Raw genomic sequence first — 14,686 nt, 5'->3', positions numbered from 1 at the left:
AGAAAACTGGAAAGACAGGATGACATGAATAGTAGAAAGGAGAATAGGTGGAAACAGGAACACAGGAAAGGAATGATTTACTTGGGGGGCTTGTTTTTAAACAGCTAACATTTTTCTTAATGATGATGAATGAGACTGGGAAGCTCATTTATTAGAATAATAATCTTTATTTCTGTAATTTAATAATATTTTTACACTGTAATATATTTGTTAGTTTTCTAATTATAACTTATATAGTGAAGAACACAATTTATGGGCACTAGTAGTGCATTTTTATGCTCCACTTTCAAAATATAGGTTACAATTCATTAATAAAATGTAAATCAGATGCACAAAAGCTCATGTGTGTCATGTTGTTCTCATTACATATTACATACATTCTCTGTGAGTAATGCTGAGCTGCAGCCAAAACAGGAAGTCCCACTACAGCATTACATTAATTAAAATCTACAATTACACTCATTAACTACTGGATAACACACATTCACTTATAGTTCTATTTTTGAATTTATTGTAAAGCTTATTTATCGCTAATAACTTCTTAATGCTATTACTGAAACACAGCTTCTATTAAATTTTATAGTCACATATTTAAGGCGCAAGAGTAATGTAGTACCAGTGGTGACAGTGTTTTCCAACAACTAGTAACCCATGACATGAATTAATGATTCTGTAAATCACTTCCTCTCAGTGGACTGTACAGATACCACAATGTGAGTATAAGAGTGACAATTATGTTTTGCAGATTTTATGCAAATTAATACCACCAACAGTGACATAACTTTCCTAAACCTGTACTTTTATTTTAAATTTGCAAAATTGCAGTGACTGTGCCATGAAAACATGCTGTCCAAAATGAGCACTAGGTATAAACAGCTGCATTTGAGTATTACTTCCCTACAATGAAATTAATGCTCTGACTAGAAGATAAAAATGTGCAGAATAAGTTATACATATAGTTATCAAATACAAAGTCCTTAACCACTGAAATGGTTTCAAATATTGTTGAAATAGGTACTGAAAATGCAAAATTACAAACTGAGCTTGTACATAAGGCAATCACTGAAAACAGATCATGTTCACCTCCACTATCTCATATATGTATTCTGCTATGTGCATTATGCACCACTGTCATCCCTCTTCACACACCACCTTTTTTATATTTTGTCTATATATCCTGTATGTATTCTGCTATGTGAGTTATGTACCACTACTGTCATCTCTCGTCATATACCATCTTAACATAATTTTTCAAATTGACTTGTCCTATATCATGATGTGCTTTGCTGTACAAATTGTATGATCTACAGGACCAATAATATATCAAATCAAATCACTACCTCCATAGCACTGGGATTTCAAATATCACGATGTCCCAACAGAGTATTGGTCCAAGATTTAAAACTTTACACCTTCATTGTTTACTGAACAACTGGCTGCAAATACAGATTCATTACAAATAAACAACAACAGAATTTTAATATGTGTAACAAAGCACATAAAACTTTTGGTTGTAAACATTTCAAAGTGTCAAATTCTGCCAATAAATCATCAGAAAACTACCTCTAAAATTACAAAAATAAAATATGGCAAGTGCTCATAACAGTGCATAGACCTGCTTATGTCAGTGATATGCTAGAAAGAGAGTAACCACAGCTCAACATATATCTTTAATCAAATCATCATACTGTTCAGGTATCAAATCATTGTCCACCTCACAAAACTTTAACTCTGTCAGCATACTTAGAGTGCGTACAGCTCAAAACATTTCTTTAATCCAGTCGTAATATTGTTCAGGGGTTAAATGATTGAGAACCTCACAAAACTTTAACTCTGGCTGCATGCAGCTTCTTGAACACAAGTTTATAATGAAACCTGGACCATGTAAGTGTCCATTTCCTGGCAAAACCTCAATGCAGACTCTGAAACTGGGTATATAACGGCATGCAATAGAGCTCTCAAAATATCCACCAGAGCATATTGCACAAAATTGCACGCTTTGCAGATACTCTATAAGACACCATGGTAAAGTGGTCACAGGTAATCTGAAAGAAAAAAGCACATTTTAAGATGCATATCAATGTAATGTTACCACTTAATACATAAGCTGAATCTTAAAAAAAATCTTACTTCCAGGAGATGAAGTTTTAAGTACAGTTAATAGACACTTTTAAAAGTGTGTGTGTGTGTGTGGGGGGGGGGGGGGCGGTGGCAAATTATGACTAGTTTTTGGAATGGTTAGTTTCTCCCTCAGGAAAGAAAGGTTGGTGAAGGCTAGAAAGGAGGGACAGTTCATTCAGCATCAAGGATGATAGGGATTCACATGTTGCATGTGTAATGGAACTGACAAATAGACGTCATTTAATTTTATTATACACTAAAGTCGTGTTAAAAATGCTTTTGCTTAAGATAATACTAAGTTACGTGTTGCGATCAATAATCGATATTGGAATTATATGTTCTTTGTAGCTTATGACCGTGATCTTTGGTCTGCAATTGGTTTTCGGGCACTTGAGTGTTGGCCGCAGTTGAGTATAGTTGTGTATATAGTTTTGTTTTTGATACAAAGAAACCGTGGAATACTGCGTCATTTTTCGATAGTCCAGTAATAATTAAAAAACCCGCACCTTTTCTTGGACCCAGAGCAGTGAAGGAATCATCGCCTAGACAACGAGAAGCCACATGGACAACGCAGACTCAGCAGCATCAACAAAGGAGACATCATGGCCAGCTCTACTAAAGTACTATACAGCCATTAGCCACACCGTAACGGTGTCCTTATGGAGATAACTTTTCCTGCAAAGTAGAGCGGGTTCGTGACAACTGGGGGCTCGTTGCCGGGATTAAGACATTTATATGTACTGGATTGACGAAATCTGTTTTGCAGAAGTCTAATGACCACGTGGTACGAAGAAGTGCTATACATGGAAGTCAAGGGAGATGAAACGAAGCAGTAAAGTGGACTGACCACACGAGTGAGAACCCAGACTGAAAAGAAAATGACCATTGTGAAAGAGGAAAGTGGTGCTGAATCCGAGCAGGATTGTGAAAATTTGTTAGTGTTTGGGGACGTAAACATGCCGATAAAAACGGAAGATGAGTCAGTCAAAGAAGGGGATCAAAGTCTTAATTCATCAGAACGTGAGACGTCGGACATTAAATCACTGTTACAAATGATGAAACAATCGTTAGCTTTAAATCAGGCTGTTGCAGCTTTAAATCAGACTGTTGCAGCCCGCTTACAAGCTAATGAAGAACAATTGCAAAGCATGAATCAGACGGTCGCGGACAGTTTTTGTGTTATAAATCAGAAAGTGTCGCGTCTAGAGGAAGCTATGAACAAAAAATTTGATAATGTCTTACTTTGGGGCAATAAACTTCGCAACGATATATCAAAGATAGACAAGAAACTTAGCAAGGCAGAAACAAAGATTTTGGCGGTAGAATCTAAAGTGGGAGAAGTAACATCTAGTCTGAGTAACAAAATCCAGTCTGTAAGAAATGAACTTGTCACAGACAGAGAGAAAAGTGCAAAGTGTTTTGTGAATGTTAATAGTCAAATAGATACAGTTTGTGTAAATGTAAAAGCTATGGCAGTAGATCTTGAAAGTAGAGTAGACTCTAAACTAAATGTTGTGAATGATAAAGTGGAAACAGTCAGTAACACAGTAAAACTCCATGAGATTGAAACTAAGACAGATGTTAGTGAATTAAAAAGTACAGTATCAGAGTTAAACCAAAAGTTTGAAATATTTAGCAATGATGTAGCTAACAAAAATTTTTCTATGAACACATGTACCTTATTAGCCAATATTCCAGTTAAAAACTTTTCTAATGAGTGTAGTTTGCATCCTGTTGACTTTCTGCAGAGTTGTAGAGACAATTTTTTGCCCAATATGAGTGAAAGTTTCAAAATTAAGTTTGTTAAAAAATTTTTGGAGGGGGAATCTTTGTCATGGGCCAATCAAAATTTTTCTATGGACATGTCTTATGCAGAATTTGAAATTGAGTTCTTAAAACAGTTCTGGTCAGAAACTGAACAAGCCAGGATAAAGAGCGAGTTCCTGAATGGACCAAATTATAGAGAAACACAGGGGACTATGAAACAGTTTTGTAAGAATCAACTGAAGAAACTTGTACATTTGAGCAAACCCTTTGATGAGCTCACACAGATAGATGCTTTAAAGAGAAGGTTGCCAACAGATGTGCAATGGGACCTAGTGTATGGACCAGATGACAACATTGAACAATTTTTAAACTATGTGGACAAACTTGGCAGGATTATAGACAAAGTGGGGAAACTAAAAAACTATTTCAATCACGCACAAAGAGGTGGGGATCATAGTTGGGGAAATACTAATTTCAACAGGAGGGAAAACAGTAGGCCCAACAACCATAGTTTTCATCATAGGGAACAAAATAGTCACAATATTAATAATAATTTCCATTCAAGGGAAAACTATAATTTCCATTCAAGAGGACAATCTGGGAACAATTGGAACAGAAGTAATAACAGGGAGTCTGAAAACAGGAATTGGTGTGAACATAGTGACACCAGGAGTCAAAATGCTATGGGAAGTCATGAAGTAAAAAACTAGCATGCGCTCCATTGTCGGTCCACAAGGTAGGGGCGAAAAGCATAGATAATAGATGGACCAATAACAGTGACTACGTTGCACCAAGAGATACGTCTCAAGTAATGAGTAGTTATCTTATGAATGTGTACTACCCTCTAAACACAGTACCTGTTAAGAATGAACACATTGGTTATAATAAAGAGCCAGAGAAAATAATTGACTTAGTTGAATTTTATGAATGGGCAGAAGCTTGTAGTTTGTCAGAGGACCAGCAGGTTAACGATGTAAATGATTTAAGAATTGATGCACTGATGAAGGAACCAGGTGAGCAAATTGTTGACACTGATTTAACGAGCAAACTTGGGTGTGAAAGCAATGTTTTAAGTTTTCGGGAGAGAGAGGTTGATGATTGTAGTATTTGGGAAAATGAAGATTTAATAATACATGATGATGGTGAAAAATATTTTGTTTGCTTGAAAGAGGAATCGGAGGCATTAGGTGTTGTGGGAGAAACTGATATGCATGTTGTAGATGTACCCAAGGATGTTATTAACAGTTTAAGTGGTGTTAATGCCAGTGTCACAACCAATAGGCTCTGTAATCAAACATCTTATGAAAGAACCTGGGCAGTTGATAAATATTCCCTGAACAGTAAAACTGACTGTACAAGTAGGCTACCATTTGCAATGAACAAAGGTGAATTATTTCATTATAATATGTGGCTAGATAGTGATGCAATTAAAAATGATAGCAATTTTTAAAAAATGATTCTTAATATTCTTAATATTCTTAATATATCATATCCTGATTGGTGGCAAAACACTAAACATATTATTGTTGAACAACTGAAGGATAAATACCTTAGTGGTGAGCAATGTTATATGGGTGAAAATATTTGGATCAATGAAATTATCAATGCAAGCGACAGTGCTAATGATGTGTGTATTAATGTAATGACCGTAGATAATAAAGGTGACAGTAATATAGGTACTTGTAAGTCAGAAAGTCATTGTTTCAGTGAAATTCAAAGTGATTTATTGTATGAATATGTTCAGCCTGAAAAAGGTGATGATATGGGTAGTCCGTTCATTAGAGCAAAAGTTGGTACCTGGGAAGGCAAGTGCCTTATAGACACAGGGAGTCAGGTGTCAGGAATTTCTGAAATTCTAAGCAAAAAGCTGAAGTGCGAGAAAGAGTACATTGAAATGCCAGTCATTGGGGTGAAAATAAGAGGGGCTACAGGAAAACACAGTAAAACTGTGAAAAGACAAACTTTGTTATCTTTTACAATTGAGGGAGTCACATTTACACATGGATGCCTAATTAAACCAGGCCTCAGTGAGGACTGTATTCTTGGGATGTCATGGATTCGGAGTGTAGATGCAAGATTTGACTGGGGAGGACAAAAACTTAACATAACAACACCAAATGAGGGGTGTATCTCCACCGAGTTTGTCAGATCAAATACAGTTTTGTGTAATGATAAATTTAACACTATAAATCTTGTAAAGGAGAAAAGATATGTTGACAAACACATAACAGAGCTATATTTAAGTGAAGTAGATTTCAAAACACTGGTAAACACAAAGATTTCCGAAGCTAGCGGTCTAAACAATGAGCAAAAACAGGAACTAGAGTCTTTGTTATGGGAATACAGTGATGTCTTTAGCAACATTCCAGGGAAAGTTAGGGGTTACGAATGTACTTTGCAAGTAAGACCACATGACCCATTTTTCATAAAACCATATGGTGTGCCCATAGCAAAACGTACAGCAGTTGAGAAAGAATTACATAAGATGGAAGTGTGTGACATTATTGAAAGGAGTATCAGTGCTTATAATAACCCTCTGGTAGTTGTGTCAAAGAGGGATGGGGGAGTGAGAATAGTTCTTGACTCCAGGCCATTAAACAAGATCTTATACAGGGTAACAGACCACCCTGAAAACATTGATGAGCTGTTGCACAAGTTCAAGGACATAAAATTAATGTCAAGTCTAGACTTAACCTCAGGCTTTCACCAAGTACCCCTGGCACCCAAATCTAGGAAATACGCTGCTTTTCTTTACAATGGCCGTTGCTATCAGTATTATGTAGTCCCGTTTGGCTTGAACTCATCGGTAGCAGAATTCATTAGAGCTTTAGACCATGTGCTTGGGCAGGAACTTGTATCCAAATTAGTGATTTATGTAGATGACACTTTAGTAACTGGACAAGATTGGAATGAGCATGTTGGGCTTTTAAGACAGGCATGTGAGAAACTTAGAAGAGGGGGAATGACTCTAAAACTAGAAAAGTGTAAATCTGCAGTACCTGAGTTAAAATTTTTGAGACATGTCATAACAGAAAAAGGAATTTTGGCTGATCCAGACAAAATTAAAGCTATTGCAGAGTTTCCTATACCCCGTAACAGAAAACAACTAAAATCATTTTATGGGCTATGTGGCTTTTACAGAAAATTTGTAAGTAAACAAAGCTTGAACACACCCTGTCTAAGTAACTTGTTAAAGAGGGACACTGTTTGGATATGGAGTAAAGATTGTCAAGGGGCTTTTGGCATAATAAAAAAGGAACTGAATAACCAGAACCTGTTACACAGACCAGATTTCAATTTACCTTTCTGTTTACATACTGACAGCAATGATTATGGGCTAGGTGCTGAATTATTTCAAGTAAAACAATGGGGAGACAGTTCATGCTACAATTGCATTTGCAAGCAGAATGTTACTGAAGCATGAAAAGAACTATACAGTAACAAAAAAAGAGCTATTAGCCATACAGTGGTCATTTTCAAAATTCAGGACCTATTTACTTGGACATAAGGTAATAGTGTACTCTGATCATAAAGCCTTAAGCTATATACAGGAATGCAAGCTGTATCATGATAGGCTTACAAGATGGGCATTGTATTTACAACAATTCAACTTTGAAATTAAGTATATTAAAGGCACTGACAACATAGTTGCGGATGCTCTATCAAGGCTACCAGTAGGAGGGGAAACAGAAAATTTTGATCAGAATGAAGAAAAACAGTTTAAAATGAGGTATATTAAAGGGGTCACAGATGAAAAAGTTGTTAGATCATTGTGTGATAAAATCAGGAGCCAGAACCGTGATGCAAATTGGAAATTAGTAAAGAGCTGTTTAGGGAAAAAGAACTATTAAAAATTAGACAATTACTGTAAGGTGTTTAAAGGTACTCTGTTTAGGAGAACTGACGAAGACTCGGACAATTGGAAACTATGTTGGCCTGAGGAGGAAGCTGAGAGGTTACTTAGATATACTCATGAGAGCTATGGTCATTGTGGCATACAGAAGTGTATGCAGAAATTACAAGAAAACATATACTTCTACAATATGGCCAAGAAAGTTAGAAAAGAATTGTCAACTTGTGATAAGTGCCAACGAGTCAAAGTAAGTAACAGAAAATGTCAAGGTGAAATGCGAAACATTATTCCTGCACAACCTCTAGATTTAGTCGCTGTTGATTTCTATGGGCCTCTTCCAAGGAGTAGGAGTGGCCACTGCTACATTTTTGTCATGGTGGATGTATTTTCTAAACTAATCAAGTTGTATCCAGTCAGAAAAGCCACAGGTAAAGAGATAGTAACAAAAGTTGAAAAAGACTATTTCTTAAATGTTGGGAAACCAAAAGCAATCTTGTCGGATAACGGTTCTCAGTTTTTGTCAAAAGTTTGGAAAGCCTTTGTTGATAAATCGGGAATCAAACATGTTCAAATATCTGTATATAATCCATCGTCAAACCCAGCTGAGAGGTATATGCGCGAGATTGGTCGCTTATGTCGTACATATTGCAGTCATAAACATCCTACATGGTACGACCATGTACGAGACTTTGAAGACGTTATGAACAGCTTGCAGCACACTTCCACAGGATTTTCACCTTATGAAATTATGTTTCATCTAAAACCAGACAACATTATCACTGAACTCGTAGAATTTCCACCATGCACAACGATGACTATGCATGAATGTGAAGCCATAATCAAAGAAACAATGATAAAACGGGGAAATTAGAAAAAGACGACATGATGGCAAGATCAAAGCATCCAAGTTTAAAGTACGAGATTATGTTTTAGTAAAATCACATGAGAAATCAAAAATTCTAACTTCTGAAATAAAGAAATTCTTTGATATATACATGGGTCCATTCGAGATTGTGGAGCATCCACACCCAAATGCATACCAGTTGGTGTATCCTAAATCCAGGAAAGTTCTCGGGCTAAGGAATATTGTTTCGTTGAAATTGTATAAACAGAAGGGATAAGACTAGTCTGAGAAAGTTAAAAGGTGACTCAACAAAAGTTTTTCACTGGAAATTTTGAAATTGTGTATATAAAAAGTTGTCTGATTTTGATACAGTTTTGTGCCCTTGAAAATGTTTATTATTTGTTTAATATGTCTTCATTGTATGAAGTGTTTGCAATGAATTTTCTGCGTAATATGCTAGCCATGTTAGTTTTTTGATATTTCTGTATGTTTATACAATTTGATTGATGTTTGATAATTTGTGTAATTTTAGCTTGTGTGACTCTCACACCACACTTGTTGAGACATCATTTAAAATTCAAACCACTAATCAGCACTAAATCTGTCTTGCAACAATTAAGTTTTTTTAATCTTAAAGGCAAAGTCCTAATTACTACACACTAAGTGCTTGAAATGTCCAACTCTACAAGGAGACAATCATTTTCAGTAAACCACATGAATTACTGTATATTTCTCTCTCAACCACTGCAAATGCATAGGCAGTAATATTTTTTAATTTTGATAGATATGTACCATTCCAAAACTTTCATCCATGATTCTACCTTTGCTCTCTTACTGTGAATATGAACCCTTGTAACAAACTGCCTGTAACTTTACTTTTGAAAACAATTTAATTTTTTCTATCCTTGGAGTAATGTCTTTGTGATAAGATACTTTACACCCAATATGTTAATGCATTTGTATTACAAGTTTATTGAATTTATCAGTAGTATTTAAAGAATCTTTTTTTTTTTTGGACCAGTTCATATCTGTGTAGTATTATTCAGACAGATATTGTAAACTTCTCCCACTAGATAAACATTATCAGAAGGTCAACTATGTATCCTAACCGTGTACTTACATATAAACATTATGTAACCAAAAGGTGATGTCTGTATGTGATTTTTAGATAACATGGCATTATAGTCAATGAAGCGATACAAACAGCTAAGCTTTGGAAACAGACGCACTGCAGGACAAGCAGAAATCAGACCTTTTAACGGACGTCACCTATGTGAAGATGGACAATGTGGGGCAGACTGTGAGTAGTGTGAAAAGTGGGCAACAAAAGAAATTAAAACAAGCCTGCAGTTAAAAGTTACAGTCTTTCAATGGTTTCATATGACGTGCTACAACATTATGAACTCTTCTAAGTGAAAATTGTGAATCTTCTTTTGTATTTCATTTACTCTATGGTCAAAAATTCTATGTTTTCCTTTACTGAGTATAACAATTTCAGTGTTAGCATAATTCAAAGGAAAGAGTCCTATTAAAAATTTTAATTTATTTAGAAACATATTCTTGGCAGTTCCATTATTCTGGTGTCAGAATTTTGTTCGCATTTTCATACTTACAAAATTCTTGGGGGGCTATTGTAATGGAACTGACAAATAGATGTCATTTAATTTTATTATACACTAAAGTCATGTTCAAAATGCTTTTGCTTAAGATAATACTAAGTTAGGTGTTGCGATCAATAATCGATAATGGAATTGTATGTTCTTTGTAGCTTATGACCGTGATCTTTGGTCTGCAACGGGTTTTCGGGCACTTGAGTGTTGGCCGCGGTTGAGTACAGTTGTGTATATAGATTTGGCAATAAATATGTTTTTGATACAAAGAAACCGTGGAATACTGCGTCATTTTTCGATAGTACAGTAATAATTAAAAAACCCGCACCTTTTCTTGGACCCAGAGCAGTGGAGGAATCATCGCCTAGACAACGAGAAGCCACATGGACAACGCAGACTCAGCAGCATCAACAAAGGAGACATCATGGCCAGCTCTACTAAAGTACTATACAGCCATTAGCCACACCGTAACGGTGTCCTTATGGTGATAACTTTTCCTGCACAGTAGAGCGGGTTCGTGACACATGGACAACAAGAAATGGACCCCTTTCAGTCTGGGGTGTGGGTGACCTGTCCCTTCTGTCTAAACTCTCCCAACCTGTATGTTTTTTATCCTTAAAGGAGAACTTGTAGTGAACCAGATAGATCCACACGTGATATCCTGTCACGCAGTTGTAAGGTGTGGCACAGAAGTCAGCAGATGTAGCTACAAGTTTGACAACAATCGGAGGTTGCCACTCATGGATGCACATGCAGCCTCTTGTCTGCACACTCCACCATCTGGATAACAGCTTTTAGAGATGGGCTCAGCCAGCTCTAACTCAGTTACATATTTACCTTGCATACGTGTCATCAGACTGTTACTGTGAGACACTCCTTATAATAAGTTGTTTTTTAGACTTAATAAAGTTTAGTGTGTCAGTTATTGTGTGGTATTCTCTTATGGGACACATTGGCAATGGGTAGGGTCATATCTTCACATGTTTTTCATTGTACAGTTGCTTTTTGCGTTTTGTTATAGCGTGGATGATTCTCTGACTCAAACATTGGTGCAGCAACAGGACCTCATAACAGTCATGCAACAGGCTTTGCCAGCATTGCTATCCAAAAATTCATCTCCAGCTCCATTTCCTCCTCAGTTCATGCTGTTAAATAGGGCAGCAAAAGATTGGGAGGTGTACAAATACTACCCATGGTAGCATTTTCACGCCTTCCACATTACAGGTGCAGAGATATGTAATGGACCATTTTTGACATGGATTTACCCCTACCTTTTGTCAGGTGTTACAGCATTGTAGGAACCTTCCTCATTGTTGTTTCACACCTTATGTTGATTGTTGTCTTTCTTTTATCAGTGCCACACAGATGTCATGGCCACTAGGGTTGAATTTTACCAGTGCAAGAAGCAGCCCCATCAGTCTTATTGTGCCTGAGTCATGATCCTCCGTGGCATTAATCACAAGTGTTATTTTGTCACAACTAAATCCAAAGAGTCATATGCAGATGTCATAGTTCACACTATAATCATCTGCTCCATCCCAGATAAGGAATCCCAACAATGGGTCCTGCAGCTAGAGAACCCTTCCTTCGAAGAGGTTTTGTCAACTGCTCAGTCATATGAAGTCTCACAAGCTGCTGGTCAGCATCTGGAAGCCTGGTGCGATGTTGTGACACTGAAAGTTGGCCCAGCTGTGTCCAACTGCATCTGGAAAGAATGACATTGTGGTGGTACAATCCATCCAGTCCGGCAGCTCCTGTGAAGTACTGTAGTGTTGCAGCCACCACTTCCTGTTGCTGTCCTGTGTGTCATGTTACTCCAAAGATGGCAGATCAGAGTGTCCACATTGTTAGGCCATCTGTTGTGTCAGAAAAAAGGTCACATTACAGTAGTCTGCCACTCAGCTGCACAGAAAACAGCATCAGAGGCCATGGATATGGATATTCAGGAAGTGTTGTCATCAAGTCCAGTTCCTAATCAAGATTCCAACAAGCTTTTTCTTGACATTTTGGTTCTCCAGTTACAGCTGCACCTCGGCTCTTTGCAATTGTCACCAGTAACAGGCATCTCATGGGTACAGTAAACAGCACATCCCCTTGTGTAGCCAATACATGAGGGATGTCACCTATCAAACAGTGACTCAACCTATTACGTTTATTGTCATCCATGACACTAGTTCAATAAACCTTTCATGTCTTTAGCTTTTTGGTCACAGACTCCATACAGTTGGAATCTGCCAAGGTGCCCTGTCAGTCTTTGGAATTTCTGTGCTCAGAATTACAGGATACCTTTGACGAAGTCCTAGGGTGTGCCACAGACTTTCAAGACTACATAACTTCAAAGAAGTTGGCGCTTCCCAGATTTTTTCATTTTTGGCAGATTTCCCTAGCCCTCCAACCCAAAGGAAAAGTGAAGCTGGACCAGCTCACCTCTCTCAGCGTTGTGGTTCACATTTACTTTAGTAAATGGGTCACACCACTTTCCATTTTTAAGAAATCCTCTGGGAAAATGCATCTTTGGGGGTGATTTTAAGGTTACCATGAATTCACAGTATGTGGTCAACACTTAGGAATTGCCATATCCTGACAAACTATTCACATGTATAGCAGGAGGTCAATTCTTCTCAAAATTTGCTCTTTCCAAAGCATATCACTAGTTACCCCTGGATGATGAGTACAAGCAATCATTGTCATTAACATGCCATTCGACCTTCATCAATACCAACAGTTGATGTGTGGGGTGGCAAGTGCTCCTGCAATTTTTCAACACTGTTGAACAGGTCATGTCCAATATTTCACACTGCTTTAATAATAATAATGTCGTGAGGTCAGGGCCTCCCGTCGGGTAGACCGTTCGCCGGGTGCAGGTCTTGCGAGTTGACCCCACTTCGGCGACCTGTGTGTCAATGGGGATGAAATGATGATGATTAGGACAACACAACACCCAGTCCCTGAGTGGAGAAAATCTCCGACCCAGCCGGGAATCGAACCCGGGCCCTTAAGATTGACAGCCTGTCGCGCTGACCACTCAGCTACCGGGGGTGGACTTCACACTGCTTTAACTGCCAGGATGACATCATCATTATAGGATATACTATGAGAGACCACCTGCACAACTTCTGGGCCCTATTTCAAAACCTCTGGACTGTGGGTCTCCAATGCAATCTACATAAGTCCATGTTTTTCAACTATCTGTTGGTTATCTGGGCCTCCTCAGCTCAAGGCAGGGTGTCTGACCCATGAAAGGTCTTTTCAGGGCCAATACAGACCTACCATATACCCCGAGATTGTGTGAACTGCAGGCTTTTTAAAGTAAAATTGCCTATTATCACTGGTTCATTACTGGGGCATCCATCATCATGCAGATACTGCATCTCTTTCTCCACAAAGATGCTCTCCCTGTCTGGTCTCCAGCATGTGAGCAGGCCTCCACCATGCTGAAGGAATGCTTCCAGTAGCACTGTGTCTATCTATCTTTGATCTCAATAAACCAATGATTTTGGCCACGTGCACGTCACAGCGTGAGCACAGTCCTTGCCAATGGAATGCAGACAGCCAAAACTCTCAGCCCAGCACTGGTTGAATACTCTCAGGTTGAGAAAGAGGCTCTGGCCATTGTGTATGTGGTCACAAAATTTCAACTAATTGTGAACCACAAGCCCTTAATTTCATTATTTAGTCTGTCCACCTGGGTTCCTGAAGAGGCAGGCCACATGTTTCAGCAGTGGGTTTTGTTCCTCTCCAAATACAACTATGACATTCATTTTCCCACCTCAGGATGACACGTCAATGTGCACGCCTTATCCCCACTGCGCGTAGGCCCGGACCCTGAATTTCATCAGGAGGACCTCAAGTGTTTCAATTCATAAGTCTCCTACTGCCAAGCAGTAGACGGTTTTCTGATCACTAGAGCCATCCACAGTCAGGTACTCTGCCTCATCCGACAGGGTTGGCCTTCTTGTCCTCCAGGCCACTCGTCTGATCCACTTTGCAACTACTTTGTTTTGTGCCGTTGTCTCGCAGTCTCAGAGGGGGTCCTCCTTCTCTCCACAGACGACACAGCTCCCCGAGTGGCCACTCTCGGCAGTTTTCGGCGAGACGTTTTACAGCTCTTACTGGAGGGGCATTGGAGTGCTTCCTACACCAAAACATTGGCTTGCAGATATGTTTACTAGCCTGGTGTTGACCAAAAGCTGGAACAAATGGTTGCTGCATGTCCACAATGTGCTAGTCAACAGGCAGTTCCCAGGTCACTGATCTCTCCATAGCCTCCAGCAAGCCAGCCCTGGGAACGCATCCATGTTGATTTTGTGGGTACATTTCTGAATGTGTTCTGGTAGGTTCTCAATGACGCATTTTTACAATTACCATGTGAGGTCTGGTGCCCTCAGCCACTAATGAGGTCATTATTCAAGCTCTCTCCAAAATTTTTCCTGTGGAAGGTCTTCCAGTTACCCGTGTTTCAGAAAATGGGCCCCTGTTCCTATCTCGGGC

The 14,686-nt window shown here is 38.5% G+C and overlaps 1 protein-coding gene across 1 annotated transcript in view; it reads right to left on the bottom strand.

Annotated features, from left to right (window-relative positions):
- Positions 1-499: 499 nt before the first annotated feature.
- Positions 500-14,686, bottom strand: part of LOC124721314 — a 92,303-nt gene continuing 78,116 nt past the window's right edge. The window contains exon 4 of the mRNA XM_047246226.1: positions 500-2,045. Within this exon, the coding sequence (XP_047102182.1) occupies positions 1,760-2,045 (286 nt within the window). The 3' untranslated portion in view covers positions 500-1,759. The remainder of the gene's footprint in view (positions 2,046-14,686) is intronic.

Source organism: Schistocerca piceifrons, chromosome X (assembly GCF_021461385.2).
Source record: "Schistocerca piceifrons isolate TAMUIC-IGC-003096 chromosome X, iqSchPice1.1, whole genome shotgun sequence".
Classification (NCBI taxonomy): Eukaryota; Metazoa; Arthropoda; class Insecta; order Orthoptera; family Acrididae; genus Schistocerca; species Schistocerca piceifrons.
This window is presented reverse-complemented; position numbering and strand designations above follow the sequence as displayed.